This window comes from Carassius carassius, chromosome 23, assembly GCF_963082965.1.
Source record: "Carassius carassius chromosome 23, fCarCar2.1, whole genome shotgun sequence".
Classification (NCBI taxonomy): domain Eukaryota; kingdom Metazoa; phylum Chordata; class Actinopteri; order Cypriniformes; family Cyprinidae; genus Carassius; species Carassius carassius.
In genome coordinates this window covers 23,383,638-23,399,193 of record NC_081777.1, presented here as the reverse complement: position 1 = coordinate 23,399,193, position 15,556 = coordinate 23,383,638, and the positions used below count along the sequence as shown (strand labels likewise).

Sequence of the window (15,556 nt, the reverse complement as noted above, 5' to 3'; positions counted from 1 at the left end):
ATCATTCAGCAGTGTGCAAGACATCGATGTGAATCTATTCTATGCTATACTTCATTTCAAGCTTAAAAAAAAAGAAACAAAGACCAAACAAACATGCTTTTCTTTGCATGTCCATGACGGTTCGTCTAGAGTACAGATGGCACTTTTTCAGTAGGTCAAAAGGGTTATGGATTTGAATCTGTGAATGTTTTGTGTTCAGCAAGGTGACTAGAGACAACATCTAACACTGTTTGAAATCCAAACCCTAAAACCCCAAGACAGTCCTTAGATCCATGATGCACATCCATCTAATGGAAAATGTGTCTGGAAACGACGACCAAATACTGAGACAGTACAGTGTGTGCCGTCTTCTCCCTTGCTAGACCAACACTTATAGAATTTCCTCTCGAGTCCCAATGATCAATACAAAAAATTCAAATATGACACACATTCATATGCAACAACCAAGAAAAACACCACACTGAAGATTGAAATGGTTCCTTTTTACAGTTTGAAAACGAAAACAAAATCTTTCTTTCAAAAGAAACTAGGTAGTATTTAACTTGCATGAAATGCATGAGCATGATAGATGATAAATAATTTCTTCACATTTTTTATCATTCAAAAACTTTCATCTTGAACTGGTAACCAGATGACACCAATTTCAACTGGGTTTCTCAGTATTTACTCCATTGTTTTTTTTTTGAGTCAGTGTATTGACAAAAATCTGCAGACAGGGGTTCTATAAAGACCTCCACTAGGGGTCAGAATTAACCCCAAATCAGTAATTTAACACAAAACAAAAATGGCTCAGTCAAACAATCTTACCAATTTACAATGCCACCATTGATTAAAATGAACATAAAAACTTAGGAGTGATTAAAACAGCATTTCCAAAGCTAATTAAAGGGCAAGATGTTATTTCCATCAGCAGATTTTTAAACTCACAGATGAAAGAAGATGTCTGCATGGATAAGAAGATTGGTCAGTGGGGCACATTCTGTGTGTGCAGGTAGTCTCATCTCTTAGTGTAATACAAACTTGACCCATAACGTGTAATAAGTTACGATAGTAACAACACCAGATAACGCGGTCGGCATGAAGATGTCCGTATCTGGCTAGTAACAGTCCCGCTATCATGCTCTGGTCAGGCAATGCCGTGATTGGCACTTTTATGCATGAGAGGAATTGCAGAATTGACTTGGTAGAGGGCTCACTTGACATGTTCGGCACTGTGAGAGGAACAGTAGTATTTTTTGTGTGCAATGAAAGTGGAGAGGCTGCTGAATTTGATGTTGCACAGCCGGCAGTAGCGGGTGTTCCCATTTTGCAGAGGATAGGCGAGGGATGTTTTAGGTGTGGACAGAGTTGTGTGGACGTGGCTAACAGCAAGACCTGCCTTTTCAAGGAGGAGTTTGGGTAATGGGGTGTGGCCTAGCTGCCCAACCTCTCTTAACGCTTCAGGCACAGGTGACACAGTTACTCCTGTAGGGGAGAGGGCAGGGGGTCCGGTTTTCGGAGAACCTGACCCCACAGACTGGGGTTCTAGCGGACTTCCATTAAGCACAGGTGAGGAAGGAGATGTAGCTTCAACCTTGATGCTCCGGCCATTCACGCTATCCTTACGGTGACGAGGGCTTGGTTTTTTAGGAGGGGTGAGAGGAGCTCCTTCCCGTGGACTAAGGCTAGGACTAGGACTGACTCCTGAGGACTGCGTTGACTCGGCATGTTGTTGTAGTGTGAGCACCAGACCATGAGTGGTTTTAAAATGCTCCATCAGATCACAGGTCAGTGGTCTGTTGGGAGGGCAGTAAGGACACACCACTGGGGAGGTGCTGGGGGTCTTTGCTCCCTGCACATGTGGTGGAGTGGATTCAGAGCCAGGTAGGGTGGATGGATGCAGAACCGCTGCAGTTTTGCCCGTCTGAAGCCCTTTGGTATCAGGGTGCACATCCAGTGCTCGGTTCTTTGGAGAAGTGGAAGCAGGTCTCTTCAACCGGTTAAGCTGTTCAATAGTGTGTGGTTGCAGGGTTGTTGCAGGGCAGTAGTAAGTCTTGTGGGCTAGGTAGTTCTCGATGCTGTTGAAGCTAATGCTGCAGGCAGTACACTTGTGGTAGTCAGTAAGGGGCAGTGCAGGAACACTGCCCCCTCTCTGGCTTTCTCTTAGTCTGGGTCTTTTACTCAAGTCGATGGGTCCATCACCTTCAGGGCTTGAGCTGCGTGATGGGGTGGATACTTGGGGCAATGGAGGAACGGAAGGGCCCTCTTGTTTTAGCCCCAGTCTTGTTGCTGCAGGTAAAGCAGTGGCATTGGCCAAAGCCTCAGTTTGAGCCATGTGGATCTCATACATCTTCTTGCGCTTGCGTGTGCGGATAGGTTGGGGAAGGAAGGCGGCCTTACCAGAATTGGCCCTCTGGTTGGTGGGATCATGTCTTGAGGCGCAGTAGAATCTCTTGTGGACAATGTAGTTATCATGGCGGCTGAATCGGATGTTGCAGGCCTGGCAGAAGGTGCGAGTGGGATCATCATCTTGGTCTTCAGCAGAGCCACTAGGACTTTGGCTACCCTCGCTGGCCTGTCCTCCCCCAGGTCCCTCTCCCTCTGAGGAGGACGAGCAGGTGGCCTCTTTCAGCCCTGGATCCTCTGTTTTCACCTCCACTAACTTGGGCTCCAAGGCCGTGCCTCCTGGGGCAGGGTCAGGGTAGCTTGGAGAGGCCGAAGCTGCGCGGCTGACCGGTCTGGCCTGGGGTGAAGCAGCATGAGCAGCAGGAGGAGCAGCTGCTGTGACTGCTCCTTCCTTCATTAGACCCGCTGCCTCACCTTGCTGATGCCTGCTGGAGCAGTAAAGTCTCTTGTGGACGTAGAAGTTGTTGATGTTGTTGAAGGTGATGTCACATTCGAAGCAAGTGGCTCCTTTGTGAACGCTAGCAGGAGAGCCTGGAGGGTAGAAGCTCTGCTGTCCAGCTGCTGGTCCTTGTCCCTGTTTAAGTCTACTGTGTACCATCTCAGACATCTTTGCCAGGATTTCAGACGCTTGCGGCATTATGGCAGCTTCAGAATTGAACATGTACTGCGGTAAGAACACTGCACCTCCAGGGAGAACCGAACCGCCTGTTCCAGGGTGTATGGGACTGGAACCTGGAGTGGGACTGGCTGGCTCCGTCTTAACCGCCACTACTGTGGGGCTCTTAGGTGAAGCAGAATGAGATGAGCTTGCCTCCACAGCATTTCTTTGAGGACTGCCTGCCTGTTCTTCTTCCTTTGAGTCATTTTCATAGTCTGAACGTGGCTCCTCTTTGATATTGAGTTGGCTGAGGGGACTGCAGCCTTGAGAGGCTGAGCTGCCATTGGCTCCTGGGCTGGAGGAATCTGGTCGGGGCACACAGGCAGCAGGCTCTGTCTCTTGCAGCTCTGGAAGCTCAGGGGAAGGAGGACTGCTCTGGCGAGGCACAGGGCTCCTCTCAGCTGGAACCCTTACTTCCAGGTGTGTGTGAACATGCTGCTGAAGTAGTGCAGGTGTGTCAGCGGAGTAGCCGCACACTTGACATTTCAGAACAATGCCAGAGTCTCCTGGACTCAAACCTGTCACAAAAAAAAGAAATGAGACTTTCAGATACAGGACGACTCCTTTAAATCTTGTAATTAAGAACACTTATGTCTAACATACAGTATTTCAGCAGATCTGATGAATAGTTCTGACAACGTTTTAAGGACAGGATTTCATGTGTGAGTATACTGTGTAAACATGTATTTGAGTTATTGACATGATTTGAACAAACTGTTGTGTGAATAAAATGTATTCACTTATTTTTTTCTAAATACATTTTTCTAAACTAACATGCTTGAGAATTTTTTTTTATATAAATGTAAAGAATTACTAAAAGTATGAGGTACCAATATGCAGCATTGAAACTAAGTTTGCACTGGATTTGTTTGTGATCTGCAGACTTCACATATTAGAGTGGTTACCTGCAGCCAGAGGCAGTTTGGGTGAGTACACCTCACTGTGAGAGCCAGGCTGGCAAACCATGTGACTGGTGACCAGGTGGCTATACAGGATGTCTCGCGTTGTGGAGATGAAACCACAGCCGTGACACACACCATTCAGTGAGTCTGTGTGAACCTTCAAGTGCCGCTCACAGTTCGCCTTGGTGGTGAAAGCCGACAGGCAAATCAAACACACAAACGGACGCTCTCCTGGAGACACATTAGGAGACAAAGACATACTTACAAATCAGTCATACTGGATAATTCACTAGTACACATTTACCAATGCACACGTGCCCATGTCAAGGAATGAAAGAAACTCACCGCTATGTGTTCTCATGTGGATCTCCAGAGAGCTGGCACTGGGGCAGCTTTTGTTGCACTGTGGGAATGGACACAGCCTCTCGTTAGGATACGAATCTTTAGGCTTGTCCTGTGGAGGAGAGGCCGAGGTCTGCTGCTTCTGTCGGCTTGCGCAGTAGTACATAAGATGGGCCTGGAGATTTCTCTCACTCCTGTACCAGATCCCACAGTCTTTGCAAGGAAAAATGTCTTCTGCACACACAAACACACAAAATACAAGTAAGAACAAAGCTAACAAACTATTTATATCTCGAAAGAATAATCAGTTATAACAGAGAAAGGGTTTAGGGAAAGGATATCCACTAATTTCCTGGTGCTGTGTAGTTTTGTGCATTGTGTGAACAGACAATACATGGATTATACAAAAAAAAAACTTATTAGAAAACTCATACTTAACAGAAAAATGTAATGCTATTTATCCCATTTATTCTAATTCATACACTTCATGCATTTAATCATAAGTGGTATGTTTAATGTTTAGTAATGCACTCACTGGATATATAACCACACGCAAACATAATACACACACAATTATAAATCAGAGAAAGCAATCAGAATTGTTCCATCATCTCCACGGCAACGGGCACAGTGAGTTTGTGATGTGTGCAAGAGTGTGTGTGCACGTAATCGGGCCGATCTGGTGTCAGGGCAGACGTTGAACAGGCTATATTTGACAACGACCGTCACATCCCAATTATCCATCTACTGGCCGCCCAGCTAATGCAGTGGGAAGCACAAAGTTGGGCTGATCATGTTTTACCCTTTTAGCCTTATTTACAGTGATTATTCATGTCTTCATCATGGCATGTCCGTGTCCACTTCCACTCTTCATGCAGTTTAGAAGAGGAAAGGGCTGTTCCAGCCAATTAACGCTGCAGCTGTTGGAACTGACTCAACACTGCCACCTACTGATGATGAGTATGAATGACAAGCAGCTTAAAGGTGAATGGTGTGCCATTTTTTCCATGTTAAAATACTTAAGCATTTCATACTTGAAAAATTAGTTTTTTCCTGTTCAGTTTCTGTTTCCTTGTCTGCTGAACTACGGTCTTTTTCATTTTAAATCCTGTTTGCAACATCTAGCAACTAATATGTATCTTACACAAGTTTTGTCTCATTCCCCAATCAAATGTACAGTGATTCTTTAGATTAACATGTGAGAAACATACAAAACTATATTAGTCAGTGATTATGTATAAAATGTATTCACTTATTTTAAATTTATTTCTTAAAAATGTTAATATGCACACAATCATTCAAAGGTTTTGGGTAGGCATGATTTTTGTTTTTAACCATTTCTAAAATAAGTAACACGCTCTCCAAGGCTGTATTAAAAATACAGTAAAAATTTGAATACTGCGAAATATATAGTTTTAATAAATGAAAAAAAAAACAGTTATGCTGCCTAATATTTTTGTGGACACTGATTATTTGATGGACAGAAATTTCAAAAGATTAGCATTTCAAATAGTAAAGACTTTTCACATTGCTACAGAAGATTTCTAATTTCTGATCAATTTAATGCATCATTGCTGAATAAAAGTATTAACTTCTTACAAAAAAGAAAATAATCTTAACTTTTGAATACCAATGTGCTACTGAAAGACTACCAAATTCATATACCATGGTATATAAATGGTATATGTTATGATCATAACATATGATCACAACATATACCTACAGGGTACGTGTCCATTATAACAGTATTAAATGAATATTGCCATGTAATAGATAGTACTCATGGTACTTTTTGTGGAAGCAGAACTGTGGAAAGAAGAACTTTTAATGTCCTAAAAAAAAAAACATGAACATTCATTTTACTCCAAGTACTATACGTCATGATTTTTGCACATATGCACAAACACGGCCCACTATCCCTAATCACAGACATAAACACTCATAATAATGCAAGAAACTGTATAGACATGCTGTGTTTATCAGCAAGCAGTGACTCACTATTAACGACAGCAGTTGCTAAGATGGCAGCCATGCCAGCCTGTTGAGGGAGGAGCTGGATCTCAGAGTGCAAAGCTGCAGGGTACACAGGCTCCTCCTTCACCCGCACGCTCTGGGCCTGAGTCCCCACTGAGTGTTCCGTGGTGGAGCAGGACAGTGTTGCAAAAAGTGCATCTCCACTGGACAGCTCCTGCGTCAGCTTACAGAATAACACTCCTCCTGTAAATCGAACAGTCACTGTTAGAGTCTCCATCTAATCATGAATGTGAAAGGTGTATATGGGAGTGTTTTGGTGTTGTACCCTGATTGTAGATGATGCAGTTTGACTCGGTGGGGCTTGAGGTCACAGGAATCCTTCTGAGCCAGCAGTCTGCCTCCTCACACTCCAGAGACATTACAGGCCTCTAAACACACACAAAGGCAAAGAGAAACAAGGTCAGCTGTGCAATTTTAAAAGAACACGGGCAGATTTAGAGCAACACTTCCAGCAGATTTAACACAGAGGGTATACAAAAGAAACTGTTATGTTAAAACGAAAGCTATTTATGGTTAAGATTTCTCATTTCCTGTTTTATAATCTGGGTTAATTTGTGTCCTTCATACATATATATACATATATATAAATATATATATATATATATATATATATATATATATATATATATATATATATATATATATATATATATATAAATTTTAATTAATTTAAATTAAATTAAATTTAAATTAATGCATTTAGCAGACGCTTTTATCCAAAGCGACTTACAGTGCATTCAAGCTAACATTTTTTTTTACCTAACATGTGTTCCCTGGGAATTGAACCCACAACCTTTTGTGCTGTTAAACGCAATGCTCTACCACTGAGCCACAGGAACACATATACCGGTATATACATACGAAAGATCTTGAATATATTTAAAGGGTTACATAAAGGGGAAAATTGTGTCATTAATTACTAACCCTCATGTAAAATAGCTTAACAATCTCTCTACACATAGATTCAAGTAGTACATTTAAAAATAGCATTTTAATATTTTTAAAATGCAAGATGCAAGTTCAGTTAACATAACATTTAACATTCACAGAATATGGTAAAGAAACATCTTAAAAATAAATAAATAAATAAATAAACTTAATTTAAAAATCTAAAATATATTTTCTGTTATAACATTTTCATTTTGAGACTTGCCATTAAAGCAGACATAAAATAAGCTTCTCTGAGATAAATAATTATAACAATTTTGTATATTATTATCATTAGTAGTAGTTTTATGTTTAAATTAATATTAGCTTAAGAATATATATATATATATATATATATATATATATATATATATATTCGAATAATATTTTTAATTGGTCATGCCTTTAAAATAAACAATACTTATTCTGCAGCATAGTATACACTCATTTCTGGCTTTCTATGGATTGGTAACAATTTAGCCATTGGAAAACCCTTATAGGCTGAACATTACTAACTGTCCTCAGTTCCCATACATTTTCTGCCGTCTATACAAAATATATACTTTTGAATTGCACTTTTCAAGAGACAGCCACCTGTTTATCTGTGAGAGACACAATGACATTTCTTTCAGCTTAAGAAATGGCTTTATGTTATGTTCAAGGAAATACAAATAGCACATTCACATTTAATCCCTTCTTCCTGATAATGTGCCATTAAAATTCAGCATGAAGCATGCCTCTTTTAAATTTCAATATTATAGAACCAGAATTCCTGACCAATAAATAGTTTCTAATTTTGCTTCTAACCACAGACATTAAAAGGGTAAAAAAGGACAAAAGACATCCTAGTATGGGGACTGGGTAGAAGGATGCAAGGAGTGAAAACAGATGGGGGGGGGGGGGGGGCTTGGGGGGGCTAAACAAAACAGAAAATCTCCAAGAAATTCTGGAGGTTTGAAAGTGGATGTGGGTATAGCAGATCCATTTCAACCGAACATTTTCAGTAAACTTAAAGTATGCCAAGGCAAGCTGGCATATATCTGAATAAACAAACCTGAACTTTTCCACAAAAATGTTTCATTGTTTAGCTGAGGTATACTTAAATAGATTTAATTGGAAAAACACCCGACTCAACTTTAGATTTAACAGAAATTCTCTCACAATGAACTGCAGAACGACTGACAAACTGTCCCAATCCAACCACAATAAGAGCATTGTACGGAGATGATAACAGTGTGTATATAATAGAAAAGGTTGTCTCAATTTTGTTTTGGCTTAAATTCAGAAAACTGATTGACTTGACTCATCCATTTCACTAGGTGGCAGCATTTCTACAGGGCCAGTTCAACAACAGCCTCATATTTAAGAAAAGCTTCCTCACTCATTCATTCACTCGGCTACACAAAGTTAAAAACTTGCCCTTGGGAAGACTAGTCCTTCTATCCCTGACATGCTACCAAATCAACTTTAAAGACAAATGAAAAGACATTAGTTCAACTGTGTAAAGGAGGATAAAAAGCCACCAGTCGAGAGGATGAGGGGAAGAGATGGGCCACAGAGGAGGACAGCTGAAGGGTTTCTTTCTAATTCTGTCTGTTCTTGCCTGAAGATACAGTCCGTATTGTATTTCATGGGGAACCAGTGCTGATAAGGAGATAGGGCTCCTTTTGTTTTAATTTGAAACCCAATGCTGGAGCCGTCTGTGGCATAAGTGCTGCGTGCTTCTGCTAATTTGTTTCAGACTCATTTAACACGACTCGACTTTAAGCTTCACAAAAGGAGAGGGCAGCCTGGTCAGCCCTCGCCTTTGACAAAACACTTCCAGACAAACGCGCTCTCTAATTAAACACACACACATATTGACACACAGACAGATCCGCATGTGCAGATGCACACGAGGAATAAGTGAAGATGTAAATGGTTATGACCCACTATCAATAGCGAACAAGAACCGGTTCAAAACAATCAAGACGATTATTTCAATCTCTCTAAATAAAAGACGGCTTTAAGTGGCCAGGTGACTAGACACATCACTTGGGCAAAAAAGGACCGCAAGATCTAGCAGAAAAAGGCCAATATTTAATGAGGCCCAAAGTTTTGGTAAAATCACAGCATAGGATTTTTTTCCAAATCTTTAATACAATATTTTTTCCCCCAAGGATAACATTTTAAAAAATTGTAAGAATGATCATCTGATGATGAATTAAGTGGCACAAGTGATTCCAGACTACAAAATGTAACATCTGTTGTGACTTGCATATCTTCTAACGGCCTTCACATCAGTTGAAATTTCATCATCAGAAGTTTATCTTGGAAAGCAAGCGTTTCTGCTTCAGAACTCCATGTTGTGACACATGAGGTACAATCCAGACCCATGCAGTCTTGTGCAATATCATGGATTCGCTCTAGACCTCTTGGTGGCTTCTGTTTATTTCAGGATTGAAACATGAAGAACTTAACAATAAAGAAAACAACATAAATGCAAAATTTAATTTTGGCTCTGCACTGCAAACAATTCAATTCAAAGATATTTAATTCAAAAGTTAAACCATCTAAAATCATTTGAAACAAGGTAAATTTACTTGAACAAACAACACTGAATAAAATATTAAGAATATTGAATTTTTTGAAACAAGTGCATCCTGTGTTGAAAAAAACAAAAACAAAACCGACTTATATCGAACACGTTCTCTAAAGAAAATTCTAAGAACAGTTTTACTTCAAGTGAATTTATCTGGTTTCATCCACTTTAAGACATTGAACTGGTAAACAGACTAATTAAAAACCAGTTTTTGCAGTGTACTGGCCAAAGGCAGGTAAACTGGGACAATCTCACTGCCTTTTTCACTATTTAAATGAATAAATATTGTGGCTTAATGCGAGAAATTGACAAATAGACAAAGTTACCAGCTAAATGAAGAACAATATATGACAATATATCAATTTTGGATCCTGTTTAAATGTATTTGAACATCATATATTAATACTTGTAAATCATGCTTGAGTTGTCAAGTGTCAAAGATGCCAAATGACCAACAGTTTTTTGTGACCAACAAAAAGAAAAAAAAAAGAAAGAAAGATGTATTCTTCTTGTAGCAAGCCTGAAAATGCAGGAAACAAGTCATCATGGCACCTCTGTGTGGGTGGCTAAAAGACCTACACAGAAGACCATCCTAAAGGAAGAGCGCCACATGTATTAGAGTGTAACCCTGGCGTTGGTGAATATACCCCCCACCCCCTGACGCACAAGGAACTAGGGTACTTTGAGAGCGGTGCTTTAAGCCCCACCGAGTATGGGGCTTTGAGGAACAGTCTAAGCCCCCTCGTCCGAGCCCTGCTCCCTCATGAATATTAATGACGACGGCCGTGCTTTAATCTGCCTGATCCCCGCACTGCTGCCGCCGCCCTGATAGCGAATCTAATTATTTGGTCTGATATTAACCAGCCCCCTCCCTCCCTCCTCCTCACACACTCACAGCATCAGGAAAAGACGTAGATGTACCTTTCCACACACACTTGTGTACCACCAGCATACCACAACACGTTAAACACACTCCCACAGTCAAACCCGCAGCGTTATCATTCTTAAAAACACCCTCCTCTCGTTCTGATAAAAGTTGAATGCATATGATTCTTGGATGATTTTCGTTTCTCATTTTACACGTCTCCTATTGGCAGGGCAAAAAATCTTTCACCGTCTCTTTTTAAAGAGAGAAACAGGACCGTATCTCTCTGTGACCCAACAGTGTGACCCCTCGAGTCAAATCCATCCAGGTTTACGGAGCCAATTAAAATCCATCAAATTGACTGACCTCATCTGCCGGCAGTCAAAGGAGAGGCCGGTCTTTCTGACATTCTTAGAAATCATTCATGCATCTCTGGAACACACACTCACTATGCTTCACATGTGAATGTTTTACGCATTAAACTGTGTGCAAATACACTAAAACCGATGATACAGTGGAACAAGGTTTTAAACGGTGTTTGCTGAAGATGTGACCGTATGCGTCTCACTATGTGAAATCCTGCAGTTGTCTGTGATGCAACACTTGCAAGAAATAAAACAAAGCTCTGGTGTGTCATAAAATAGCCTTTGTTAACAGACGCCCACTTAAGTGTTAATTGTCTCAATTCAGTGAATTACTGAAGAAAAATGTTTCTTGACTTTGCAATAATGAATATGAGATGGAAAAGTTGAATCACAGCTTTAATTTGACAAAAATATAACCAAGGAAAAAAAATCTGCTCTAACTGAAAAAGCTATGCACCAGCCGTTACGAAAATTAACCATGATTTTATTGTAGTAAAAGTGTAGTAACCATGTTTTTGGGTGTATTGATTAGCATATGTATTACCGCAGATTTACTACTAATACCATGATTAAACGATGGTTAATCTGTGGTTACCGTGGTTTTACTATAGTAAGCAAGGTTTTTTTTTTTGGTTTGATTACTTTTCAAAACTGTTTTCTAGTAGGCTGACTGGCTCATTTAAACATACTGCTGTACATGCACAATAGAATACAGTTTAAAAGTGATCTTTTTTTCCATTTTAAAATTTAAAAATAGTTTATTTCTGTGAATTTTCAACCATCATAACTCAGTTCTTTAGAGCCACACAATCCTTCAGAAATCATTCTAATATGCTGATTTTGGTGCTTAAGTAACTTTTTTTTATTATGACATTTATAATAAAACATTTGTGATGCGTATTATTTTTTAGGAAAGAAATGTTTTCAGGATACTTTGGTGAATAGAAAGTTCAAAAGAACGGCATTTATTTCAACTTGAACTCAAACTTCTTATTCTTAAGCATCAAACAGATCTCACTTTTGATCAGTCTGATGCATCCTTGTGGAATAAAAGCATCAAGTAAAAACTATTTGAATGGTAGTGTACGTATGAGAATAAGTGATATCCACAATATTAGTTTGAACTGTTACATGCTAGTCCAAAGTGTATAATACTAAACAGTCTCTAAGAAAGGGAATTTTGCACGACAAAGAATTTGGTCTTTGACAGTCTGATTTGGTTTTGTCATTTTGCACATAATCAACAGGATTACAATCAGGAAATCTTGGCCCCTATTCTGACATAAATTACATTGAATTCATTACACTGGATGAATTCTGCTGGAAATGTTGCAGGCCTATTGAGTTATTCCCATATTTCACATTACAAGTCAGCTCCAATCGAACAAAAATTTTATTGTGTGGATAAAAATTATACAACGCTTCAATCAGAATAAAATAATGACTTCATCTAACATATGTTTGTCATAAGGAGAACGATGACTAAAAGGAAACTAACACTGCACCCACTGTACAGTATGTTTCTTCAGAAACAGTGTCCTTTATCCCTTTCGTTCTCATTTTTCAGCTTTTTACTCCAGCGTTATCTTCTTCTGTTCCTGTTTCTCCACTATCTCCACCTTTATCCCTCTCCTCATCTGTCCATATCCCTCTTTTATGCTCCGCCACACTCTTTGTCTCCATCTCCTTCTTGCTATCTATTCGTCTTCATATCTCTCCACACATCCCTTTCTCACTTTTCCATCCCCCTTGCTTTCTCTTTCTCCCAATCCTATCCCCCGTCTTCCCCTCTCTCTATCTCCTTTCCACAGGAAATGGTTTCTTTCCCAAAAGGGGGTGGGTGGGGGTAGAAAAGGGGTTCATACTGTCCCAAACAAAGAGGTCAGTGTGTGAATCCTCCAAAAATACAGAGAAGAAAAGGAAGGGCGATAACAATCAGAAACCTTCTCTCATCCGCCTCTCTCACACACACATCCTTTTTTCCCCTCTCCTTTTCTCCATCTTTTTTTTTCAGACCTTGTTCACACACACACATCCAAACAAATGCACTTACGCACAAGTATGAATCCAAAGCAAATAGCAGCACATCTTCACATACTGTACACATCCCTCCAAAGAAAGCAGCAACCAGGTGTTATGAGCAGCATGCAAATGACATGTAAAATGGGAAACTCTGATACTTAAAAAGGTTTGATAAGAGATTTGAAAATGAGGAACTCTTGGAAAACGGGCTCCTGATCTGCCAGTGATCGGGTTTTGAGATAGACGAAGGTTTCCTCTCTCCACTCCTCAGCCATCATATCTCTTTCTGTCGTTTTCTCCACCGTAAAGCATGCAAATCCAAGTACATGACGATCAAACGCTAACCGAACGTCTTCACACGTATCTCTCACGTGATGTGTGTTGCTGCTTCCCAAAAAAAAAGCAAGTATGCTTTAAATTAATCAAAAATGGCAGTAAAAACTCTTACATCGTTACAAAATATTTATATTCAAATAATTGCAGTTATTTTGAACTTTCTATTTTACAAAAAAAAAATTATATAAAAAAAAGGTTAAATATTATCCACAAAAACATTAAGCAGCACAACTGTTTTCAACATTGATAATAACAAGAAATGATTCTTGAGCACTAAATCTCACTAGAATGAATTCTGAAGGATCATGTGACACTAAAAACTAAAGTAGCGGCTACTAAAATTCAGCTTTACCATCTCAGGAAGAAATGAACCTTCTAAATATATTAAAATAGAAAACTATTATTTTAAATTGTAGTAATATTTTACAGTATTACTGATTTTTGATCAAATAAATCAAATAAATAAATCAAAATGATCTGCATAAGAAAAAAAAATCTTACAAATCCCAAACAAGAAAGAAGTTGAATTGTGTAAGATTTTTAGTTTTAATAGAATATACTGTATGTATATACTGAATTAATAAGAAAAAATAAAAGGGAGGTATATGCCTATTTGCCAATAAGGTAATACAAATTAAATTTATTTAAATGAGTTTTTTCTATTTAATTAAAATTTAAACTACAAGTACAAAATAGTCTTTGATTGATTGTTAATAATTAATTAGAAAGTTATTAAATCAAACAATCAATATTTAGACATTTTTAATGAAAAAGACACAAGACTTTACACTTCATCCGTGTTTTGTTCAAATCTAATTTTCTGCACATTTTTTAATCATCGCCTTCTGATGTTCCAACCTCTACATTTCTCAACTTCTACGGGTGGAGAGTAGGGAAAGGTCCTTAGAGAAGTCCACAGGTGCCAGTGTGTGATGCTCTCAATTGGACTCCCATTTGAAGCCTGACTAGCTTCCCCTTTTATCATTATGTTGATAATTGAGAGGAGCAATAATTAAGGGTATTCATGCATTCCTTTCAGGGAAAAGCATGTGTAGCGAGGGGTGACTCTCTGAGATCACTCTACTGACAGATGTAGATAAACCAGAGATTGGGATGAGGGTAAACAAACCCTGTTGGTGCGAAAAAGAAGGTTGGGTGAGAGAGGAAAAAAGAGAGAAGATGAAGAGCACTCACCTTCACGTGTCCTTTGTGGGGTGGCAGGGGGGGGGGGGGGGGGGGGTGCAGGGCTCCCCCCAAAAAAGTGGGCTGGAGAGCAGTGGGTGGCGGGGCTTATCTGAGCAGTTCTCCTGGAGAGATTATTGGGGGATTAGTTGGGACGCTTGTTTCTAAAACATGATGAAAAGGCGCTCGGTGCATGATAACGCTTTGAACTCCCCACCCGCTTCCATCGTGCCTTAAGGCGATGTTCCACGAAATAACAGGAGATGCGAAGCGGAAAGAACAATGGCGACGTGGAAGTGGGAGTCTGGAAGTGAGAGTTGTTCTGCTCTCGCAACTAGCGAATGTTTTTTTTGAACACCAAAAGTCTGACTGACAGTTCTGCTCGTGTCAACATCAAAACTAGGCTAATCATGGCATCAATGGCAAGTCCTTAAATGTTTACAGTACAATGAATACAGATGCATAAGGATAGAAACATGGAAAATATTATTATATATGAAATATAAAATTCAGTGCTGGGCAACGCTTAATTTTTTTTTATTGCGATTAATCACATGATTTTCTGCGATTAATCGCATTGTTATGCACAGAATTCAATAATGAATTCAAAAGTAGTGTATTGTGCACTTTTTTCATTTAAAAGTATTGCTATATGAACAAAAGTGCAATAACATTTGGTTTGCAAACACTTTAAACAAATAAAGTGTTTTTTTAAAGCAGTATACATTTTACATAGTAGCAGTTAAAATATAAAATATACTTGTAAATTTCAATTTAGCCTATTACATAAATGTAATTAAATTAAATACAAAACCATTTGCCACTTCCAGGGCATTAACATTTTTATAGAAAATATTTGTATAGTTTGTTATAGAAAAACAAGTTATGTTCAGAGTCCAGAGTCTCGATCATAACATTATAACGGGCATCTTCCGTGTAGAGGCCTGCACTATTGCG

The 15,556-nt window shown here is 39.2% G+C and overlaps 1 protein-coding gene across 1 annotated transcript in view; it reads right to left on the bottom strand.

Moving 5' to 3' along the window:
* Nucleotides 1-671: 671 nt before the first annotated feature.
* The window catches only part of zfpm1 (zinc finger protein, FOG family member 1), a 76,984-nt gene continuing 62,099 nt past the window's right edge, over nt 672-15,556 (bottom strand). The window contains exons 5-9 of the mRNA XM_059506618.1: nt 6,587-6,689; nt 6,286-6,504; nt 4,291-4,521; nt 3,949-4,176; nt 672-3,561 (exon numbers count right to left, since the gene is read on the bottom strand). Of these exons, the coding sequence (XP_059362601.1) occupies nt 1,193-3,561; nt 3,949-4,176; nt 4,291-4,521; nt 6,286-6,504; nt 6,587-6,689 (3,150 nt within the window). The 3' untranslated portion in view covers nt 672-1,192. The remainder of the gene's footprint in view (nt 3,562-3,948; nt 4,177-4,290; nt 4,522-6,285; nt 6,505-6,586; nt 6,690-15,556) is intronic.